The 19,675-nt window shown below is 36.0% G+C and overlaps 5 protein-coding genes across 5 annotated transcripts in view; 3 read left to right on the plus strand and 2 right to left on the minus strand.

The window, feature by feature from the left end:
- The window catches only part of LOC131020541 (uncharacterized), a 1,142,091-nt gene that overhangs the window by 882,968 nt on the left and 239,448 nt on the right, over nucleotides 1–19,675 (minus strand). The window lies entirely within an intron of this gene.
- Nucleotides 746–1,354, plus strand: LOC131006527 (uncharacterized). Its single transcript, XM_057933682.1, has one exon. It carries the CDS (start codon nucleotides 746–748, stop codon nucleotides 1,352–1,354), a length of 609 nt encoding a protein of 202 aa, XP_057789665.1.
- Nucleotides 1,802–2,467, minus strand: LOC131006538 (uncharacterized). Its single transcript, XM_057933694.1, has one exon. The coding sequence runs from the start codon at nucleotides 2,465–2,467 to the stop codon at nucleotides 1,802–1,804; it is 666 nt and encodes a 221-aa protein (XP_057789677.1).
- Nucleotides 5,803–7,184, plus strand: LOC131006550 (uncharacterized). Its single transcript, XM_057933696.1, has 2 exons — nucleotides 5,803–6,334; nucleotides 7,174–7,184. The coding sequence occupies exons 1-2, from the start codon at nucleotides 5,803–5,805 to the stop codon at nucleotides 7,182–7,184; spliced, it is 543 nt and encodes a 180-aa protein (XP_057789679.1).
- LOC131020599 (myb-related protein 330-like) lies at nucleotides 8,661–10,209 on the plus strand. The gene is made up of 3 exons (XM_057949519.1): nucleotides 8,661–9,268; nucleotides 9,358–9,487; nucleotides 9,586–10,209. The coding sequence occupies exons 1-3, from the start codon at nucleotides 8,968–8,970 to the stop codon at nucleotides 10,124–10,126; spliced, it is 972 nt and encodes a 323-aa protein (XP_057805502.1). The 5' UTR covers nucleotides 8,661–8,967; the 3' UTR covers nucleotides 10,127–10,209.

Below are 19,675 nucleotides of genomic sequence, written 5' to 3' on the forward strand. Positions count from 1 at the left end.
AGGAATCGGGTATCGGGTATACCCGAATTACCCGACATTTTTTATTAATAAATTTAAAACTATTTAATTTAATTAATTAATTAAATATGAATTCTAATTTCTAAAAGACTAAAACTCCCCAGCCCTAATTTCGGATCTTCCCTCCCTCCCGCCCGCCCCCAGCCCCCTGTTCCCAAATGAAATGATTCATCCCTCCCAAACCCAATTCCCAAACTGAACTCCCAGGTCCCAACCCACCGGCGCCGGCCCTAACCTCTCGGCCGCCCCACTCGCCCCTCGCCCCTCGACAGCCCGGCGTCGGCTCCATCCCAGCCCCTCGCCCCTGCAGCCGTGCAGCAGCCGTTCGCCGCCGCAGGTGCAGGTGCAGCCTCCGAGCTCCGACGAGTCGACGACAGGTGCAGGTGCAGCAGCCGTTCTTCTTCTTCTTCTTCTTCTTCTTCTTCTTCTTCTTTTTTGTTTTTTTAATGAAAATTTCGAATTTATTTCCAGATTTACCCGATTGACTTGGAAGAGCTCATTTTGACCGGGTAATTTCGGGTACCCGAATACCCGACTCGGGTACCCGAGTCGGGTATTAGGGTACCCGATTTCAAATTCGGGTTCAGGTTCGGGTAGCAAATTTAGGGTATTTTCGGGTTCGGGTACCCGATTTTTTCGGGTAGGGTACCCGAACCCGACCCGATTCCCAGCCCTACCTCCAGCCAACTGGAGCAGGGCTTATCAAACTACAAGGTACTCAACACACATGGTAGACAATAACTGCTCCGAGTCTTTCAATTCCAATATTGTTGATGCTAGGCACAAACCTATTGTTAGTATGCTAGAAGACATTAGGTTGATGTGTATGAAGAGGATTACTGATAGGAAATCTGCATTATTGACTTGGAAGGGTGAATGGGCTCCAAATGTAGTTAGGTTTTTTGATCAAAATAAATCTGACTCCATAAAATGTCATGTAGTCTGGAATGGGGAGTATGGGTATGAAGTCAGTGAGGGTGAAGACAGACACAATGTCTTTGTAGACACAAAGAAATGTACCTGCAGGGTTTGGGAACTTACTGGAGTTCCCTGTTGTCATACTATTGTTGTTTTCCATTTTAGTTCCATTGATCTAATGACTGTAATCAGTCAGTGTTACTATAAGGAAGTGTATGCCAAGGCTTATGAACATGTTATCCATCATGTACCTGGAGTAAAGTTCTGGAATGTGAGAGCAGAAGATGAAGTAGAACCTCCACTTGTGGAGATTAAGGTTGGGAGGCCAAAAAAGAACAGGGTGAGAGCTAAACATGAGCCTAGGCATCAACACAAACTTGGTAGGAAAGGGAAGCTACAACATTGTAGCTTGTGTTGAAGTGACAGCCACAAAAAGGATGTTTGTCCAAAGAATCCTGCTAAGGTATTTCTCATATATACTTAATAACTACTCCCTCCTTCTCAAAATACAAGATGTTTTAGTCTTTTATCTTTTTCTCAAAATACAAGACTTTTTCATATATCAAGATTATGTTCCCTCTCTCCCCTATTAAATTTACTCTCTTTCCAACTCCTTCATTAAAACTCTATTACTCCTCTATAATGAACGTTTGATCTTTTACTTACTGCAATGTCACCATAAATTATTTTCTTCATAGTTTATGAAACCATCCAATAAAATATTGTGAAATTGTAGAAGACTCACTTAAATTGGAAAAATTAGTTGTTTCACATGATGAAGACAAAGTAACTTCAATTTTTTTCATATTCAAATAAGGATAAGATTCAAGAAAATAACAAAGAGACAGAGGACTAGCAACCAAACTCACGATTGAAGTTGACTCCTGACATTTTCTACAAGAACTGGATCACAAGTAATTTGCTTAGGAAGACAACCTTCTCTTTCCAACCTTGCTTTATTTACACGTGGGATCTTATATTTGTTGGATCCTTGAACCTTCATCGTCTCAACCATACATAATTGGTATGTTATCCAAACACGATTCACATGAACTGATGAGTATTCAGCAAAAGACATTTCAACAGCTTGAATGAGTTCAGCTATGTTGTTTGTCTTCTTCTTTTCTTGCATTGATTGAATAGCTCTAAAAAAACCAAGATCCAAAATATTAAAATCCAGTGAGTTTGCTGGCTGACACATTAATCTGATGTCGAATCCATTTTGTGAAGCAACTTCTTGAAATTCAACATCATTAGGATCAACATGTGTTCTAGCATTATCTTGCTGGATAAAGATAGTACTTCTTGAATCATCTGTTGGCCAAACTTCCCAAATTTTTGGAATAACCTTTGCAAGTAAAAATTCCCTTATGATTTCTCTTGTTACAGATGTAACTGGTTTGACCTCCAATGTTCCGGCTTCTCTATTTCGACTTCGCCTCAAAGCTGGTTGTTGGGTGACAAGAGGAAACACTCCTACTTTTCCTGAAAAGATTTCATTTCCTTCGTCGTCGAACCTTGGACGGGCCATAGCAACTAGAAACATGACTTTTCCTATGTAATTTTTACTTTGATATGAACGCAAAGGATCAGTTTCCATAGGATTCAACTAGTATTTCTGTGTTTTTTTCGTCATGTAAAACCATTTTTCATCGATATGCACAACATTATACATACCGGAAAATTTCGGCTCATGAGGCAAACTATTTGGATCAAGCATAGATAAGCAAAACTGTAGACGAGCTTTTTATGTTCTTCCTTCAAATACGGCTTTATGGCGTTTGAGTGGCGCCGAATTAGGCCTTCTGTGAAACGTCTATGCACAGTCGAGTGACTAACACTTAAATTCTCGGCAAGTGACTTTAGAGTTGTTCTTTTGTTAAGTGGAATTTCAGCAATAAGACTAGCATCGATTTGAATTCTCTTGCGACCTACATTTTTTGTTTTCTTATGAGACACATTACCTTGAGAACTTCTTCCTCGACGCCATATTCGTTGAACAGTCTGTAATGGTACAGAAAATAAAGAAGAAACTTCCCTTGTTGTATACTTTTGCAATTTCCCATTGATACTTCTCTCCAATAGAGCATCATAAACTCTCTCTCTTTCATTGTTTGTTAGAAAGACTCTTCTGTTTCCCATTTGAGCATTAGTTCCTAAAGTGGTTGTGAGAAATATACTTAATGTAGTTCAAGAAATTGCAATGGGACGTAAAGTAAATATAAATGTGCAGCAAATAAAAGTATGAAAACATACCTTCATCTTCTTCATTTATGTATTCCACATTCAAGTCCCATGATTGTTGTTCACCTTCTTCAATATTAGTATCAGTCCAATAATTTTTTTTTTAGATTTGGCTCCATCGAAAACATATGTTTTTGAATTAATTTGGATTAATTTTGGCTCCATTGAATTTTTTGGCTCTATCGAAATCATATGTTTTGAATTAATTTAGTTTAATTTTGGCTCTATTGAATTGAATGAAAAGAGTAATACATTAAATTTAAGTAAGAGAAACGATGATGATTTTTCAAAATTTTGTGTTAATTAATTACTCCTTAATTCTGGTGCATAAGGCTAAAACATCTTATATTATGAGAGGGAGGGAGTATTTGCTATTAACTGCATTTTTAAATGAGAACTGATTTTTGGTGTTAAATGTGTAGGCCAACAAGAGCTCACAAGCTTCTTGCTCATCTAAGCCAAAGAAAAGAGCACATCGGGAATTGGACTTCATGTTAACTTGGAGACTGGAAAACAAACACTACATGTAAGCTCACCACAAAAATACTTAATTCTTGTTATTTATTTACATTTCATTCTTGTAAATGTGTTCATTCCAATGTGATGCAGTCTAGAAGATCAAAGTCAGTAATCATTGATGAGGGCACACCTAGAGACCAAGATCCAAATGTGAGGTTTGCTATTCCAAGTGAAAGAGAGCTACGGTTGGAAAAAAGAAAGAGAGCTTCTGGCAAGTCAATTGGAGAAAACTCGAAGGTGAAGAAGACCTCAACTAAGCCTTTCAAGGCTCCAAGAGGAAAGACAGAAGCTGACCAAGTCCCACCCATACTTAGAAGATCACCAAGGGGGAAAAAATGGATTCAACTATTGGATCAAGCACAACAAGTTGAATTCACTTTTATTTTTGAAGTTTGTTTGTGTGTTTAAGACTGTTTTTAGATGAATATTTTGGGTTTGACTGTTGGTTGGAACAAATTTCTGGTTTTTTGAACTAGCTAGGCAGACATAATTTGAACAACTTTCTGGTTTTTGTTTAAGTGTTTGATGGTTTTTGTTGGCAGACAAGCTTGTTGGTTTTGAGCATTATGATACATACATTGCTGTCTATTTCTACATTTTCCATACATACGTTGTTGTCCCATGTTAAGACTTAATTTCATTCTTTCCATTAAGACAGAATTTGAGCCAAATATTAAGACACAATTTCAGGGAAACATGTTCATTTCAATCATTCCATTAAACCAACAAGATACAACTAAAATGCTCCAAAGTAATGTATTTTTTCTTCTATATCTATTTGCTTCCTCTTTCAGAACTTCAATTACTTGGGAAAGTTGCAAATTTTCAGCTTCAAGATCAACATCCATGGTGGCTGGTCTTCGATGCAAGTTTCTGAGGTCGACATTTTCATTCTTCAAAGCTTTTATAACCTCCACAGCTCTATCAGACATGGGTTCATCGTGCCACTAAAAAACCACAAATTTTGAACTACAACACAACACAAAATAGCTCTCTGAACTTGCAAATTTAAACTACCAACCAAATAATATATAAAACCAACAATAACATTACCTTCCAATTTCTACATCCGTAGAACCTTCTTCCCGGGTTATCCTCCGTCCAAGACGTCATTCTCGGAGCTTTCAACCTCTTACCTTCCTTCACGCAATAGCAACACCTCAAATTACCTTCGTCCCTCTGCCGCCGACTACCTGAGAAGCTAGAGCCACAATCGAAATTCAAACTCATGGTGTTTGCTCCAATACTAATAACAAACCTAAACTCTATGCCAATTCTAAGAAATTCTGCTGGTTTTCTCTCAAATCGCGCAAGGCAACTGTGAATTAGGGCTAAGGGATTTATGCAAAATTCCCAAATTATAAGAGCCGTTGCAAAATTCGTTGATATGGGCACACACACAAAAAATAAATAAAAAGAAAAGGCCTTCTGACGGTGAGAAGACGGACGTTAGGGCAAGGGGGTTATTTGAACCTTTTTTCTTGAGTTAGGGGGTTTAGTTGCACGCACATAGAGTAAGGGGAGGTATACGCTATAAGAGCATCAGCATCGCTGGGTGCGATGGCCGGATCGAACCCGGCCTATCGCACCCAGCGCCGTTACTGCACCCGGGTGTGAAGGGGGGGGGCGATGCATCGCACTCGGCGGAGACGGGAGCGAATTAGGGGGCGTGTAAACACGCGCCCCTTTTCAAACCAAAAAAAAAGGAAAATTAAAAAACAAAATTTAAAATGAATCAGTAGCCGTTTTTTACCGTTTTTTTTCCGTTGGCGTTTTTTTTTTTTTTTTTTTTTTAATTTCTATAGCCCCTCTATATATACATATACAACCTCATTTTCTTCTTCATCCTCAAACATTCATCCATTCTCCTCATTTTCTTCTTCATCTTCTACATTATTTCAACAAATAGCAATGGAAGGCGATTGGAGCAACTATTGGCGTGAACACCCTCAAAATCCATCCCCCGGCGAATCAAATGCTTCCAGGCAAGGATTCTCGCCGTTCACGCAAGAATCGAATGCCTTTCAAGCGGCGGCCACCAATTTGAACCCCCGCTTTGCCGCTGTTGCCGACCCCGATCCCGACGTGGAGGAGATTGCTTCTATGCCGGCGGCCAAACGTAGCAACTATTATCCGCCAGAAACGGTGCTAATTTGCCGTTTGTATTGCGAGCACACCCACGACTCTGTGGTGGGTGTCGACCAAAAAGGGGCGAAGTTTTGGGGCTCCCTCTGCACCGAATACAACGCTAAAAGGCCCCAAGGATCTATTTCACGCGACGTCACGCAAATCAAATCTCACTTTCAACGGGTGTCGAAGGATTCGAAGAGGTTTGAGGCCATGCACAAAAAATGCCACGATCAATGGAAATATGGCATGAGTGATGGTCAAATCCTGGAGCAAGCAGAGGCAATGTGGCTAGCCGAGTACCGTGTTCCGTTCTGGTATCCGCATGCATGGAAGATCTTGCGCGAGTCCAAGAAATTTGCTAGTCTCGGCGAGGATGTTCACTCCGATGTCCATTCGGACAAACGATCAAAGGGGTCCGACGGTCTTCCCACAACGACTTCTAGCGACGCGAGTATCTCCACCCGGCCCCAAGGGCAAAAGGCGGCCAAGAGAGACAAACGGAAAGGCAAGAAAAAGGCCGAAGAGACGTCGGAGGATAACCAAAAAGCTCTCGGGTACATGGCGAATATGGTGACTGCAATGGAAACGTTCTCCCAAGTTCAACGTGACCTCGCCGATAGCATGTTGATGAGCCGGGACACCTCTCAAATGAATCCCGACGAATTGGCGTTTCACATGTGCAAGGTGGCGGAGATCAAGCAACGAAACAACATCCCGTAGATTTTTAGGATTTTTTATTTTATGTTTGTTTTAATTTAAGTAATTTAGGATTTTAATTTCTTGTATTGCAACTTTATTTCAATCAATGTAGGATTTTAATTTTAATTCAATGAAATTTTAATTTATCAATTATTGTAAATTTAAAATGGAAACTAGAATAAAACTAATTCAAAAATAAAATAAAATCTATTGCACCCAAGTGAGTGCAATACCATTGTTGGAGTGGGTGCAATAGAAGTGGGACCTCTTCTATTGCACCCACTATGGGTGCAAGCATTGTGGATGCTCTAAGGGCTACACCTAGGAGGGCTTATTTGCACATTTTCCAAAAAAAAATATTTTCCTTTTCTTCTTTCTATAAAATCTCCAATTTCAATATATGCACAAACTTAATAAATTATAAAATAAATTTTAATATTTTCTGGACCATAAATTAGGAGTACATTTTTGGTGTGATATGAGATGATAATATAGTAAAGTACACAAGAAATCTATACACTATTTAAATATAATGGTCCAAAATCTTGAGTTCAAACCTCAGGATTCCCTCGTATATTTATTTTGGATAATGCTATAAACAATTTATGGAGAAACCCAAATTAAAAACCTTTTGATTGACTCTAGGGCCTAGATGATTGTTATACTACTTTATTTATTCAACTTTTCCATAACTCGTTGACCAACAATAAAAGGGCAGAGGTTTTGAAAAAAAACATCAAAAAGAGTAAAGCATGGATTTGAGTCAGATGCATTTTGAGTTATTACAAATATATACTCCAATAAAAGATAAGTAGTTATTATCTTCCCTTTATATAATCAAACGCAATCATAGTTTTCAAGACCATTTCTTATAAATCATCTATTAATGCATCTCTTTACTGTTTTTTTTTTTTTTTTTTACCAATGGATTCAGCCTGTGTCAAACGTGTTTTATATGGTTTTTCTTCGTATTATAATTTGCCGATAATAAATTAATAAAGAAAGCATAACATGTAGCACTTTTAGCATGATATTAATGTTGGGGTAGAGACAGTAAAATAGATAAGTTTGTAGTCATCGATCAAATAATATACTATATTTTTTTTTAGGAAAGACGAACTCTTATTAATTCAAATCGGAAAGAGCAATATTTGAAAGCCAAGTAGGAAAACCTGACTTCCAAATCATTACACCAGAAAGAGATAAAGCAAAACAAGCAAGCTCATGAGCCGCTCTATTAGCCTCACGACGAGCATGAAAAAAAATTCTAAAACCACAGTTTCATGAGCATGAACAAAGTAACATTTTAGAGTTATACGTGATATAAAATGTTGCACATGAATTATAATAAAAACATGGAAGTATAAATCAACAATTTAATTTACTTAATTCTCTTGTAATATACTCCCTCCGTCCACGAAAGAACTTCCTATCTTTCCTTTTTGGGACGTCTACAAAAGAACTTCCTACCTATTTTTGGACTATACCCCACCACTTATAATCCTCTTACTTTTCACTTTTCACAACTCTCAATATTAATTATAACACATTTTCACCACTCCCAATACACTCAACTACCTTTTATCCACTCTTAATACACTCAACAATATTTTTTCTTAAAACCCGTGTCACTCCCTCCTAGGAAGTTCTTTTATGGACGGAGGGAGTATCATCTACTGTAATTGATATATACTTCCCCCGTCCCACGAAACATGAGTTGCATTCCTTTTTAGGCCGTCACACGAAATTTGTTACGTTTCCTTACATAACAAAATTTTTATCTTTATTCACATTTTATCTACCACACTTAACACACTAAATACTATTATATTTTCTTAAATATCGTGCTAAAAATGAACGACTTATATTTAAAGGAACAAAGGGAGTATTAATTTTCCTACTATTGTATATACACATACAAATAAAAACAATTTCTTTTTTAGAAAAAAGGTGAGATATGGCTTTATCCGAAATTCATCGAGGATAAGCAAGTTGGTTCGCAAATAAATCCATTGGGCCACAAAATTTATTTAGGCAGATGAAAAAGTCAATGCGGCAAATTCCAAATTTAAATACTCGGTACATTACATGTATATTGCTCAAACTCAATAATCCCATGATGATGTAAAAGAAAAGTTCGAGAACACCACACACATATATATACGTACAACACATGTATGTGAAACACACACACATATATATACGTACAACACATGTATGTATACGTGCAGTTCCATACTGCCAAATTTCCAATCAATAATGAATATACATACATTGAATTAATTAAAAAAAGAAAAGGAGGGCAGAAAAGAAAGCCAACTCATCCGTTAAAGCGTACCTACCTACCGAATCCAACCCCATCTTTAACTACTTGTCTTTTTCATCAACTTGGTCAAGTTCAAATGCCCCTCATCTGTTTGTTAAAATGCCTCCAAACTAATGGTAATCTCTCCCTCTCCCTCTCTTAAATATCCCCTTCTTCTCTTCACCTTCAAGTCTCATCATCACCCCACCCCACCCCCCAATATATATACATGTATATCAAGAACCTTAGTTTTCCACAGACTTTTTAATTTCAACAAGAAAAAGGGATTAATTCTTGAATTCATGGGGCGGTCGCCTTGTTGCGAGAAAGCTCACACCAATAAAGGTGCGTGGACTAAAGATGAAGATCAACGCCTCATCAATTACATACGAGCTCACGGCGAAGGCAACTGGCGCTCTCTCCCTAAAGCTGCAGGTATACCTTATTCAATTTAGTGATTATGATTTTATTATGATTTGAGGCGAGGAATTGAATTGAATTTGTGTTTCTTAATTTTTTTGCAGGATTGCTTAGGTGTGGAAAGAGCTGCAGATTGAGATGGATTAATTATTTGAGGCCTGATTTGAAGAGAGGGAATTTCACCGAGGAAGAAGATGAGATCATTATCAAACTTCATAGCTTGTTGGGAAATAGGTATGCAGCTGATTTCAAATATTCATGTTTGGATTTCTTTTAATTATCAATTATCAATTTGTTTGTTAGAAAATTGTTGAATTGAATTTCCACTGCAGATGGTCTTTGATAGCAGGGAGATTGCCGGGAAGAACAGATAATGAAATCAAAAACTATTGGAACACACACATCAAGCGCAAGCTTATTAGCAGTGGTGTTGATCCACAAACGCACCGCCCTCTCAACTCCACCGCCGCCGCCGCCGCTGCGGCGACCATAACTCGCTTGGACTTCAGAAATTCAGCTCCGCCGCCGCCGTCCAAAGAGGCCAACTCGTCGTCGGCGCACGACACCAATTGCAACAGCACCACGACGGAGGAGTCACAAGCGCCGCCGCGGCCGCGGGAGGAGGAGAGCGGCGACGCCGTGGATTTGGAGCTGTCGATTGGGCTGCCCTCGCAGTCTAACTACGTGAAGAGTGCTTCCTTCAACTCGTCTTCGTCGGCGGAGTCTAAGTCGATCCACGACTTCTTGTGGCCGGCGGCTGCGGCGGCGGAGGTGGTGGCGCCGCCGCCCATGTGCGTGTGTCGGCCTTTGGGTTTTCAGAAGGGGCAGTTTGGTAATTGCCAATCTTGTAACGGCATATACAGATACTGCTGATTAATTTTATGATTTTTCTCAATGTAGAGTTTTTCATGTAAATTTAGATATTAATTAAGGTTTCTTACAAGTTTTGCATACAATTTGAAATAAGCATTATTCTTAAACTGAAATATGTTCAAAATCAAATTATAGATATATAACGAAAAATGATGTTGAATAAATCAAACAAGTAATCAATGAATTTCATTTTCTACCTGTAATCATTTATTGAATAAGCACATGGGAAAGATGTGGGACATCATCATATTCTAAGGTCTAAACCTTAGTAATTCATATTGACAAAAGCGCTATGTTTTCAAATTTATTATCCATTTCCCAGTTTATGTAGGGCATATCAAATTGTGGTTTTTGACTTATATTTCGGTTAAAATCGTAATTTTTAAAAAAATCGTATTTTATCATCAGTAATGATGTCGACACCAATTAGAGAGTGAAACGTAGCACATTGAAGTCAAAATCACAATCAAGGATATATAAATTAGTTAAATCCCTATTTATTTTTAAAGAAAATTAAATTCCTACCAAATCTCGTAAAATATCGATTCATAACCAATCAAAAAATTATCTTGTCAATTTGAAGTGACTATATTCCAAAACATAAATAGACGATACGTCGATACCTTTCTACCGCTACTTGAAAGTCAACACTTTTTATCGATGATTACTAATACTATGAATTAAATTATCATTTGCATGTACTCCCTCCGTCCCATAAAAATATACATAGTATGAGATGACATAGATTTTAAGAAAATTTACAAAGTGTAGTGTAAATGGAAAAATAGTCTCATATTAATTGTGATGTTTAATGGAAAAATTATCACTATAAATGGAGTATATATTTTTATGGACAAACAAAAAAAGAAAACTATGTTTATTTTTAACGGATGAATGGAGTATATTTATTCTCATTTTTATTATTAGTAAAAAAAAATACCAGCATTCTCTTGGGAAACCTTATCCCCAAACCATAACGAATATCACGCCATGACTTTAACTAATATTCCCATTCAACCGAAACATCAAAAAAAGAAAAAGAAAAAAAAATAACATATATTTGCGTTTCATAATCATATCTAACAAAATAGTTTGATCAGTACGTTAATTAATTTACTGTTATTATTTTGTTTATAGTTTCATGTTGCTCTCGATTTTATTTTAAAAAGTAATTTCAAATATATGTAAAATAATTTTTTATATTTTTTATTTCGTTAAAGAAAATGGAAATATAATAAAATAAATACTATTAATATATATTGATATAATTTAGTAAACTCGAATGAAAATTTTAAAGCATGTATCACTTTTGTACAAAAATTATGCATGTTTCGTAATTAGTATTAATATGTAAAATAACTAAGGTGATCATTTATTTACTTAAATAGATTAATAGAAACTTTGAGATATTCCAAAATCCTTGATTATTTCTATTGTTTAAGCTAATTTTTCTTTATTCATATCACATTAAAATTGTGAGATTGATAAATTATAATTTTGAGGATAAAAATACTCAAATAATGAATCATGCAAAGTAAATACCCGTTTACTAATTAATGAATGATATATTATTGTGCAACAAAGTTGTGCATTGGTGATCATAATTTTCTAATTTCAGTTTTTGATTTTATTTGTTTTTCTTGCTCAAATGTTTGGGAATTATTGTGTAAATTATAAATTAATTTAGTATTTTATATTAAAAACTTCAAAGAATACTAGTTTAAAAGAAAGTGGACTACCAAAATTTAAATAACAATACATACAATATTGTTATATGGGGTGAGTAAAAAATGTGATAATATATAAATAATTAAAGTCGAGGCTAGTGTTGGACACTATTTCCACAAGATAAAATATTGCTATGATATAGTACACATGGTTTTACATCATGCGTGTGCCACCCACGAGCCAACCTCCGCCACCTACACACCATGTGATGACGCTGCCAACTTTACACCATGTGTCCACTGTCATGTCATGCGTCCACGTATGCATCATACCGTACTCCGTTTGGTGTATATATAAGCCATGACCAAACCACCAGACAACCATCGAGCCGTTTTTGCAAGTCACTTAGCCAAAAGTTTTGGCTCCTCAAAGTGTCCATTGCGACAAGTGTGACGTGCACGTGCTAGGACCTGGACTCGAATGGTGGTACCTGGTAGGAAATTTGGTTGGCCATAAAATGGCTAATAAAAAAGTTTTAGCATGGTGTATCATAGTGGTGCACAATTAGTTATTTTCTTTTAATGGGACAAGACTTATAAATGGCTTTGGAGTTCTCTATATTTGTAATGTGGGATATACTTAACTCAATCCCCCATATTCTCTACCACTTTATGCAGTAATATCTCGTTTATTCCATCTTGAAAATGAATAATTATATATATTTAGATTTATGTAATTGAGACGTAGATTTCAAATTTACAATTAAATCTCGATAAATCTCAATGAATTATATCATAATTAATTTATAAATTTTGTCATTTATTTACTCCCTCCGTCCACCAATCAACTACCCATTTGCCTCTAAAATTTTGTCCACCAATTAACTACCCACTCTGCTTTTTAGACACATATACCCTTCCATACTTTTGAAATTACAACACTTTACCAGCATGGCCCACCATAGTTTACATTAAGAACACTAATTAATCCCACCTAATTAATTAAGTGAGGTAATGATAACAGATTTATTTTTATCCTTTTTCGGCCCAGTCACCCAAAATGAGTTCTCACTTTTTATTCCCTAAAAAGGGAATACAACCCCAATCGGCGCAAACCCTAATTCTCTATCTCCCTCTCGCCGATTTCCCTCCCGCCGTTGTTCTTCGATCTTCCTCTTTGCACCATCGAGTTATCTATCGATGGCTTCTCTTCCGACTGCTCATCCCACCTATCCAAGTGAATGGGAAGTCGAATCGACGGAAATTGACGGTGGATTCCGGCTCCCCTCGATGGAAGAAATCGCCATTTCTTATGTGGTTTCCATAGTGCCTTTTGTTCTATTCTTTGAATTTCTTTTGGCTGCCTCTTCATTTGTAAATGGAAAAATACCCAATTTCCCATCAAAAAGCACATTCCCCTGTGCATCTATGATAGGGCGGGCAATTGCACTCACAAACATGATTTTGGGAATAAACCTCTTAGATTTGCAAGTTCTATAAGGTTCCTTCTCACCGGGCACAAGGTAATACCTATCCTTATTTTTTGTTAAGTAAAACCACTTTTCGTCTATGTGTATAGTGTTAAACATTGTTTGAAATTTTCTCATTCCCATCTCACTTACACTACTAAGTTGAGATAAGCTCCATTGCAGCCTTTTTACTTTGTTTTGAGGTGTTAAAAAGGGCTTGATGGAATTGGTATGTGCTCTAAGTTCCTTTTCTTTCACCCACTTATGAACTAGTGACTTACTAACTCCTAAAGAACATGCCATCACTCTAAGTGAGGATCTTTGTAGTACACTTAGGTTTTTTACCTTTTCTGCATCAATTTTCATCTTGTCTTTATGTGTTGATCCCTTTTTCATGTTCTTCAACTGTATAGGTATCCCGATAGCTTGCTGCGCGGCTGCCTCTTTCCATATTGCCCAAATAGTCTTCAAGCTTGTATTGAAGACGTTGGCTGCTTCTTTCTTGGCGCCGTACTTCAATTTACCGTTGGAACTACGTTGCAAAAGCCACTGCGCAATTTGATTTCTTTTGTCATTTGATAGTTTAGTACTCTCTCTTTCTTGTGGCATTTTGTGGAGTTGGCTGAAATTAATGAGCTCACCAACCGTGCCTTTTGTGTATTTATTGACTCATTAAGTTGGTAGGTAGATTTGAACAATTCCCTCCAAATATTTTGTGTAATTTCCTGCCCAAACTGGCGCCATTTTGTACTTACAGTAATCTGCCATATTTTTGGCAGATTAAATCAATGCAAATTTCTTTTAAGTACCGAAACTTGTGCCTTCCATTTAAATATTGCATGAATACTCCCTTCTGCCATATTCACAATTGGGGCCCATTTATTAAAAAAATGAGTAATTTAGGCATCACTAAATAAAATTATGAATGAGTTTACTTAAGAATAAATCACAAATAAAGCTTATTAAAAAAAATGAGTAATTTAAATAAAGGAATAAAAATAATGTTAAAGAACTCAACTTATAAAGGAAAGATTAGTAAAAGTAATCACACTACACTAACACTCTACCCTTTTGGTCTTTTACACCACTTTTACACCACCTTTTTCAGCTTTCTTAGTTTCCGTGCCGACCACCAAATGGGTAGTTGATTGGTGGACGGAGGGAGTACAAAGTTTCCAACAAAGACAAGGGAGTAACTATTTATAACTATGCATATGTAATATAAATAATTTCCCTGACAACAGAATTGGATGAAAACTTGTTGGCTTATTGGTCGCAAATAAATAAATAAACCTTGCAGCGACTCCTTTGAAATTGCAATTAGTCAAAGTTATGTGTTAAACACCAAATTAAGCTACTAACTAATTATTCCCACTAAATATATAGTACTATATAGAAAGGAGTAGTTTTTTTTCTATTTCTATACGTACAGGTGTACGAATGATATTTGTCTACCTAAACCATATGATTTGGTTAATCACATGCGCTATGTTTGTAATTATTGCATGGTCGGTTCTACCACATAAAAATATAGTATATAATATTCTATTTTATTGTACACGTAAATTTAATGTTGTTGTCATGTGACGCGAATAAATGAAATGAAACGGATCAATACGGTACAAAATAAAATAATTTTAACTTTTACTTGTTGATGATAAGTTTACGACCTTCTTAAACGACATATCTAAATACGAAAGCCCAATTAATTAATTAATAAGCAGACAACGAAAGGATGATTAAAATACCTCTAAAAAAAGAATGATTAAAATAGACTGTTAATTAGGAGGGTAAGACTTACAATAATAAATCCTAAATTAGGTGTGAAAATAGCCAGTTCCATGATTCCGTGAGTGTTATAATCACGTATACGTTGTTTTCAGAATTTTGTATTTCACATGATATGGATGGATCGTCACTTTTAAAGTAATACTAATAGTAGGTAAATATATATTAATATAAATAAATAAGTATTGCAATAAATTGTAAAAAAAAAATTATATTCAAGAGGATGCATGTATAGTCGAATTCTTAAAATTTGTTACTTTGACCAGTTCTTGGGTCAGATAATAAGGATGTTTCTGTACATCTAGAAATAATAGTATATTTTGTTTGACTTAGCACGAGATCTATGTGTTAGACAGTGTAAGAATCATAAATGAATATTAATTAATACATACAACATACTTAACAATTTCAGTCCAAATGGACTGTTTAATTGCCATGCAAACTCAAGAATTCAAATATGTTGACTTTCAAAAATTTTGGATTTAGGTAATTGGTTTCAAGTGGGCTTGACTCATAATTTAGGAATAAATGTTATCCAACAAAACAAAAACCTGGTCAATTTTAAATCGTATATTTATATATTTCTGCGTACGGGAAATTTTTTTACGATTTTGTTTTATGGATTTAATATGACAAATAAATTCAAATGTTTTTTTTTAATAAGAAATTGCAGTACTCACTACCTACATGCGCATAATAATTCGAACTAATAAGTTTTAAAGCTTCATGTTATGTATTATGATGTTATGGATCTTTTTCTGTGTTTATTGGGGTTTTAAAAGTTGCATGATAGTTTTTTTTTTTTTTTTTTTTTTTGAATTACGAGGATTGAAACTCATATTGTAATCTGTTCATTACTTTTTAGGGCAAATTGCACGAAAATATCACACTTTATACCAAAATCTGATTTTTTGACAATCTTTTCAATTGTAGCCAACACTTGAACTACCTTTCAATTTGTTGCAATTAACTTCCGGCGTAATTTTCCAGCCAAATTAAATATGAATTGGCAACCGAAATGTCCACGTGGCATCAGAAATGCCAAATCACACCCCACGTCACCCTCTCTCTCTCTCTCTCTCTCTCTCCCCCCCATCCCCCTTCCCTCTCTCCCCCATCGGCTCTCACCCACACAGTCGCCCAGCTCCCCCCCCGTTCTCCCTTCCGGCGGACGACAGCAGCCGGCCTCCGGCCGCTGCCGCCGCCCCCGACCTCCATCTCCCTCTGTCTCCCTCTCTCACGATAGCTCACACACCCACACAAATTGAAAAAAAAAAACCGTTGCCTCCTACTTTCCCCCCCCCCTCTGAAAAGCCCTAGATCTCTAAACCACGACAGCCACCTCCCCTCTCTCAACTCCGGCAGTCGACGGCAGCAGCAGCGAAGAGCCGACCACCACCGCCTCCAACCCTAGATCCCCAAAATCTAGATCGACTGCGCCCAAGCTTCAATTTTCGGCAGCGACGACGCCACACACGACACCGCCTCCGCCCCATCTCTCTCTCTCTCCCTCTCCCTCTCTGGCTTCGACAGACAGCAGCTGCCAGGCCGCCGCCACCGCCGAGCTCCGACCCAGCCAACAGAACACACGCACCCTCGGCTTCACTCTCTCTCTCTTGGAGCGCTCCGACCAGACAGCAGCTCGAAGCCACCGCTGACCGTCGCCTGCCCTTTCTCCCCTGACTCGACTCTATCACAGCAACCATACACTCAACATTTAACAGTCAACAATCAAGGCTCAAGTTTAGCATTTCTGATGCCACGTTGGGGGATGGGGGGGAGAGAGAGAGGAGGCTGGGGGAGAAAGAGGGTGAGAGCCGATGGGGGAGAGAGGGAAGGGGGATGGGGGAGAGAGAGGGAGGGTGACGTGGGGTGTGATTTGGCATTTCTGATGTCACGTGGGCATTCTGATTGCCAACTCATATTTAATTTGGCCGGAAAATTACGCCGGAAGTTAATTGCAACAAATTGAAAGGTAGTTGATCAAGTGTTGGCTACAATTGAAAAGATTGTCAAAAAATCAGATTTTGGTATAAAGTGGGGTATTTTCATGCAATTTGCCCTTACTTTTTATCCTTTAAATAGAGGTGTGCGGATATTTATCATATTCTATATAAAGTGGTATAAAATTATAGTAGTAACACTCTCTTTTAGATAATAAATTATATCTTGTCTAAAAAAGTGTTACTCAATTTTATACGGTATGCCTATTTTTTTTTATTAACAAAATAAACGAGGTATAAAATGGTAAATGAATTTTTTTTCATTTCTTACACCTCAAAGCAAATGCATTCTTATTGAGGAGAGGAATACCACTGAATTTCAATGCTCAGAACATTTACATAATACTTTTAGCAAATCAAATTGTAGGTTTATGTATAAAAAGAAATTATACACCGAATAAAATTAAATGAAATTCTAGAGCTCAACATAATGCAAAGATTCACAATCTAATTGAATTCGCTTACCAAAAGGAGAAAATAATTGATTTAAATACTCACATTTCTCTAATTAATTTACGTATATATCTAAACAACATGATATAACAAATAACCGAACTAAAAAAACCTTAACTAATGGTGTTCTGATAATAACCTGTAACTATAAGAAACAATTTCCTAAATTATTAGTCACTCTCGTTGCGTGTTAAATGTTTCTAGGTTTAAAAAAATATAAAAAAATACTAGAAAATATAGGGGCCAAATAACATGTGACGTGTTTGGATGGTAGGTAACCTGTTCTTTTAAAAAAGATAATAACAATAAATTTTAGGGGGAAAAGAAGATAGAAAGAAACAGTTTGTTAGTTAACGGTAGGTGGGTGATGGTGGAGAGGATCTCCAACGTGTGGTGGAGTCATGTGCACTCATCAAATAATTCTAGGCCAGCCAAACAATGCCTTTGTTTTCTAGTTTTTCTTTTTCTTTCAAGAATAATCCAACTAGCGACATGTTATAATTCACAAAAATCATAGCTATTTCTTCCTTAAAGTTTCTTTTAAACGATTTAATTGCTCAATGTTCCTAGTATGTATGTTAAACACTAAGTGAACGTTTATGTGTGAGAATTTCTCACTGTGAACAAGTCAAGATCTTTGTATTCAAATGCATGTTTTAATGTTATACTTCCTCCATTTTATTGATAACGACTCACTACTATTCGATACTATTCGATACGATTATTAAGAAGAACATAAATTTAAAGGATAAAAGTGATAGAAAATGGTGGAGCCCATAACTTAAAGAAAAAATGGTTTCCATTTTCAGAAGAGACCATTATCAATGGGACAGACAAAAAAGGAAAGTGAGTCATTATCAATAAAATGGAGGGAGTATTTTGTAATTTTATTGTTATTTTTAATTGTTGGATTCGAATTATGAATCCTCTCATAGTAGAAATAGGATTCTCTCGCATGAGTTTGTGTATTAAAAATAACTTCATCTGTCGCCCAAATAACTTTATAGTATCTTTTTTTTTTGTCGTTTCTTAAATAACTTATCCATTTTGAAACACTACCCCATCACTAATAATACCCCATTTGTTCTTACTTTTTTATCACTTTCAATACTAATTATAACACATTTTCATTACTTTCAATACACTCAACAACTTTGTCTTAAAACTCACGTCTCTCCCTCCTAAGAAGTTATATATTTGGGGGACGGATGGAGTGTAGTGTATTTTTGTTTTTAATTTTTTTAATTTTTTATAGTCAAATAAAAATAAAAATATTTATGAATAGGGATGCACTAACATATAAACTCTTTTTAAAATATAAAATATGAACTATTTTTAGCCTTTGAATCATTAAGATCTACGGTTAATTCATCACTTTGTTGGACGAATTCAATATACCGATTCAAATCTCATATGGAGCTGGAATTTTAAATTTTAAAATTCAGACATCTATACAGCAGATTCAGACGTATTCTACATAAAATTCAAACATTTAGAAATGATTTTTCAAATACTAAATCTCAACTATTAAATTATGAGTAGATCAATAGTATAACTTTATTCTTATTTTATAATCTAAAAGTGGTTCACAGTCTAACCACTCCATTTATGGATAAATGAAAGGTTAAGCCAAAGATTTGTACCATTAATCCATTATATAACAAATGAGCATATTGTTCCTAACACTGCAAATACGAATAATATTACAAATACAAAAACTCTCATGCGCTCCCCAAGGGCTTTGAGCGCATGGGCACTCCACCTTGTGCCCTTGGCCTTGAGTGCCTGTCTTTTACCGATTTTTATAATTTATTTTTATCTTATTTTATTTTAATTGTATTAAAAGTGTCATTTTTCTTAATAAAAAGATACTCCCTCTGTTCCATTAGTAGTGTCTCATTTTTCTTTTTGAGTTGTCCCATTAGTAGTGTCTCATTCTCTTTATGACAATATTCTCTCTCTCTATACCTAATATTTAAATAATTTCCACCAACTCATTTTATCTACTTTCTACACATTCCTTAATCTTTGTGCCCAAAAGAAATGAGACACTACTAATGGAACGGAGGGAGTACTATTCTTATATCACACTAAATAACATTTTTATTTTATTTACAATAAATGATACTACTTAATATATATAATATTGATTTATTTCTTAATTTTGTT

This window comes from Salvia miltiorrhiza, chromosome 1, assembly GCF_028751815.1.
Source record: "Salvia miltiorrhiza cultivar Shanhuang (shh) chromosome 1, IMPLAD_Smil_shh, whole genome shotgun sequence".
Taxonomy (NCBI): Eukaryota; Viridiplantae; Streptophyta; class Magnoliopsida; order Lamiales; family Lamiaceae; genus Salvia; species Salvia miltiorrhiza.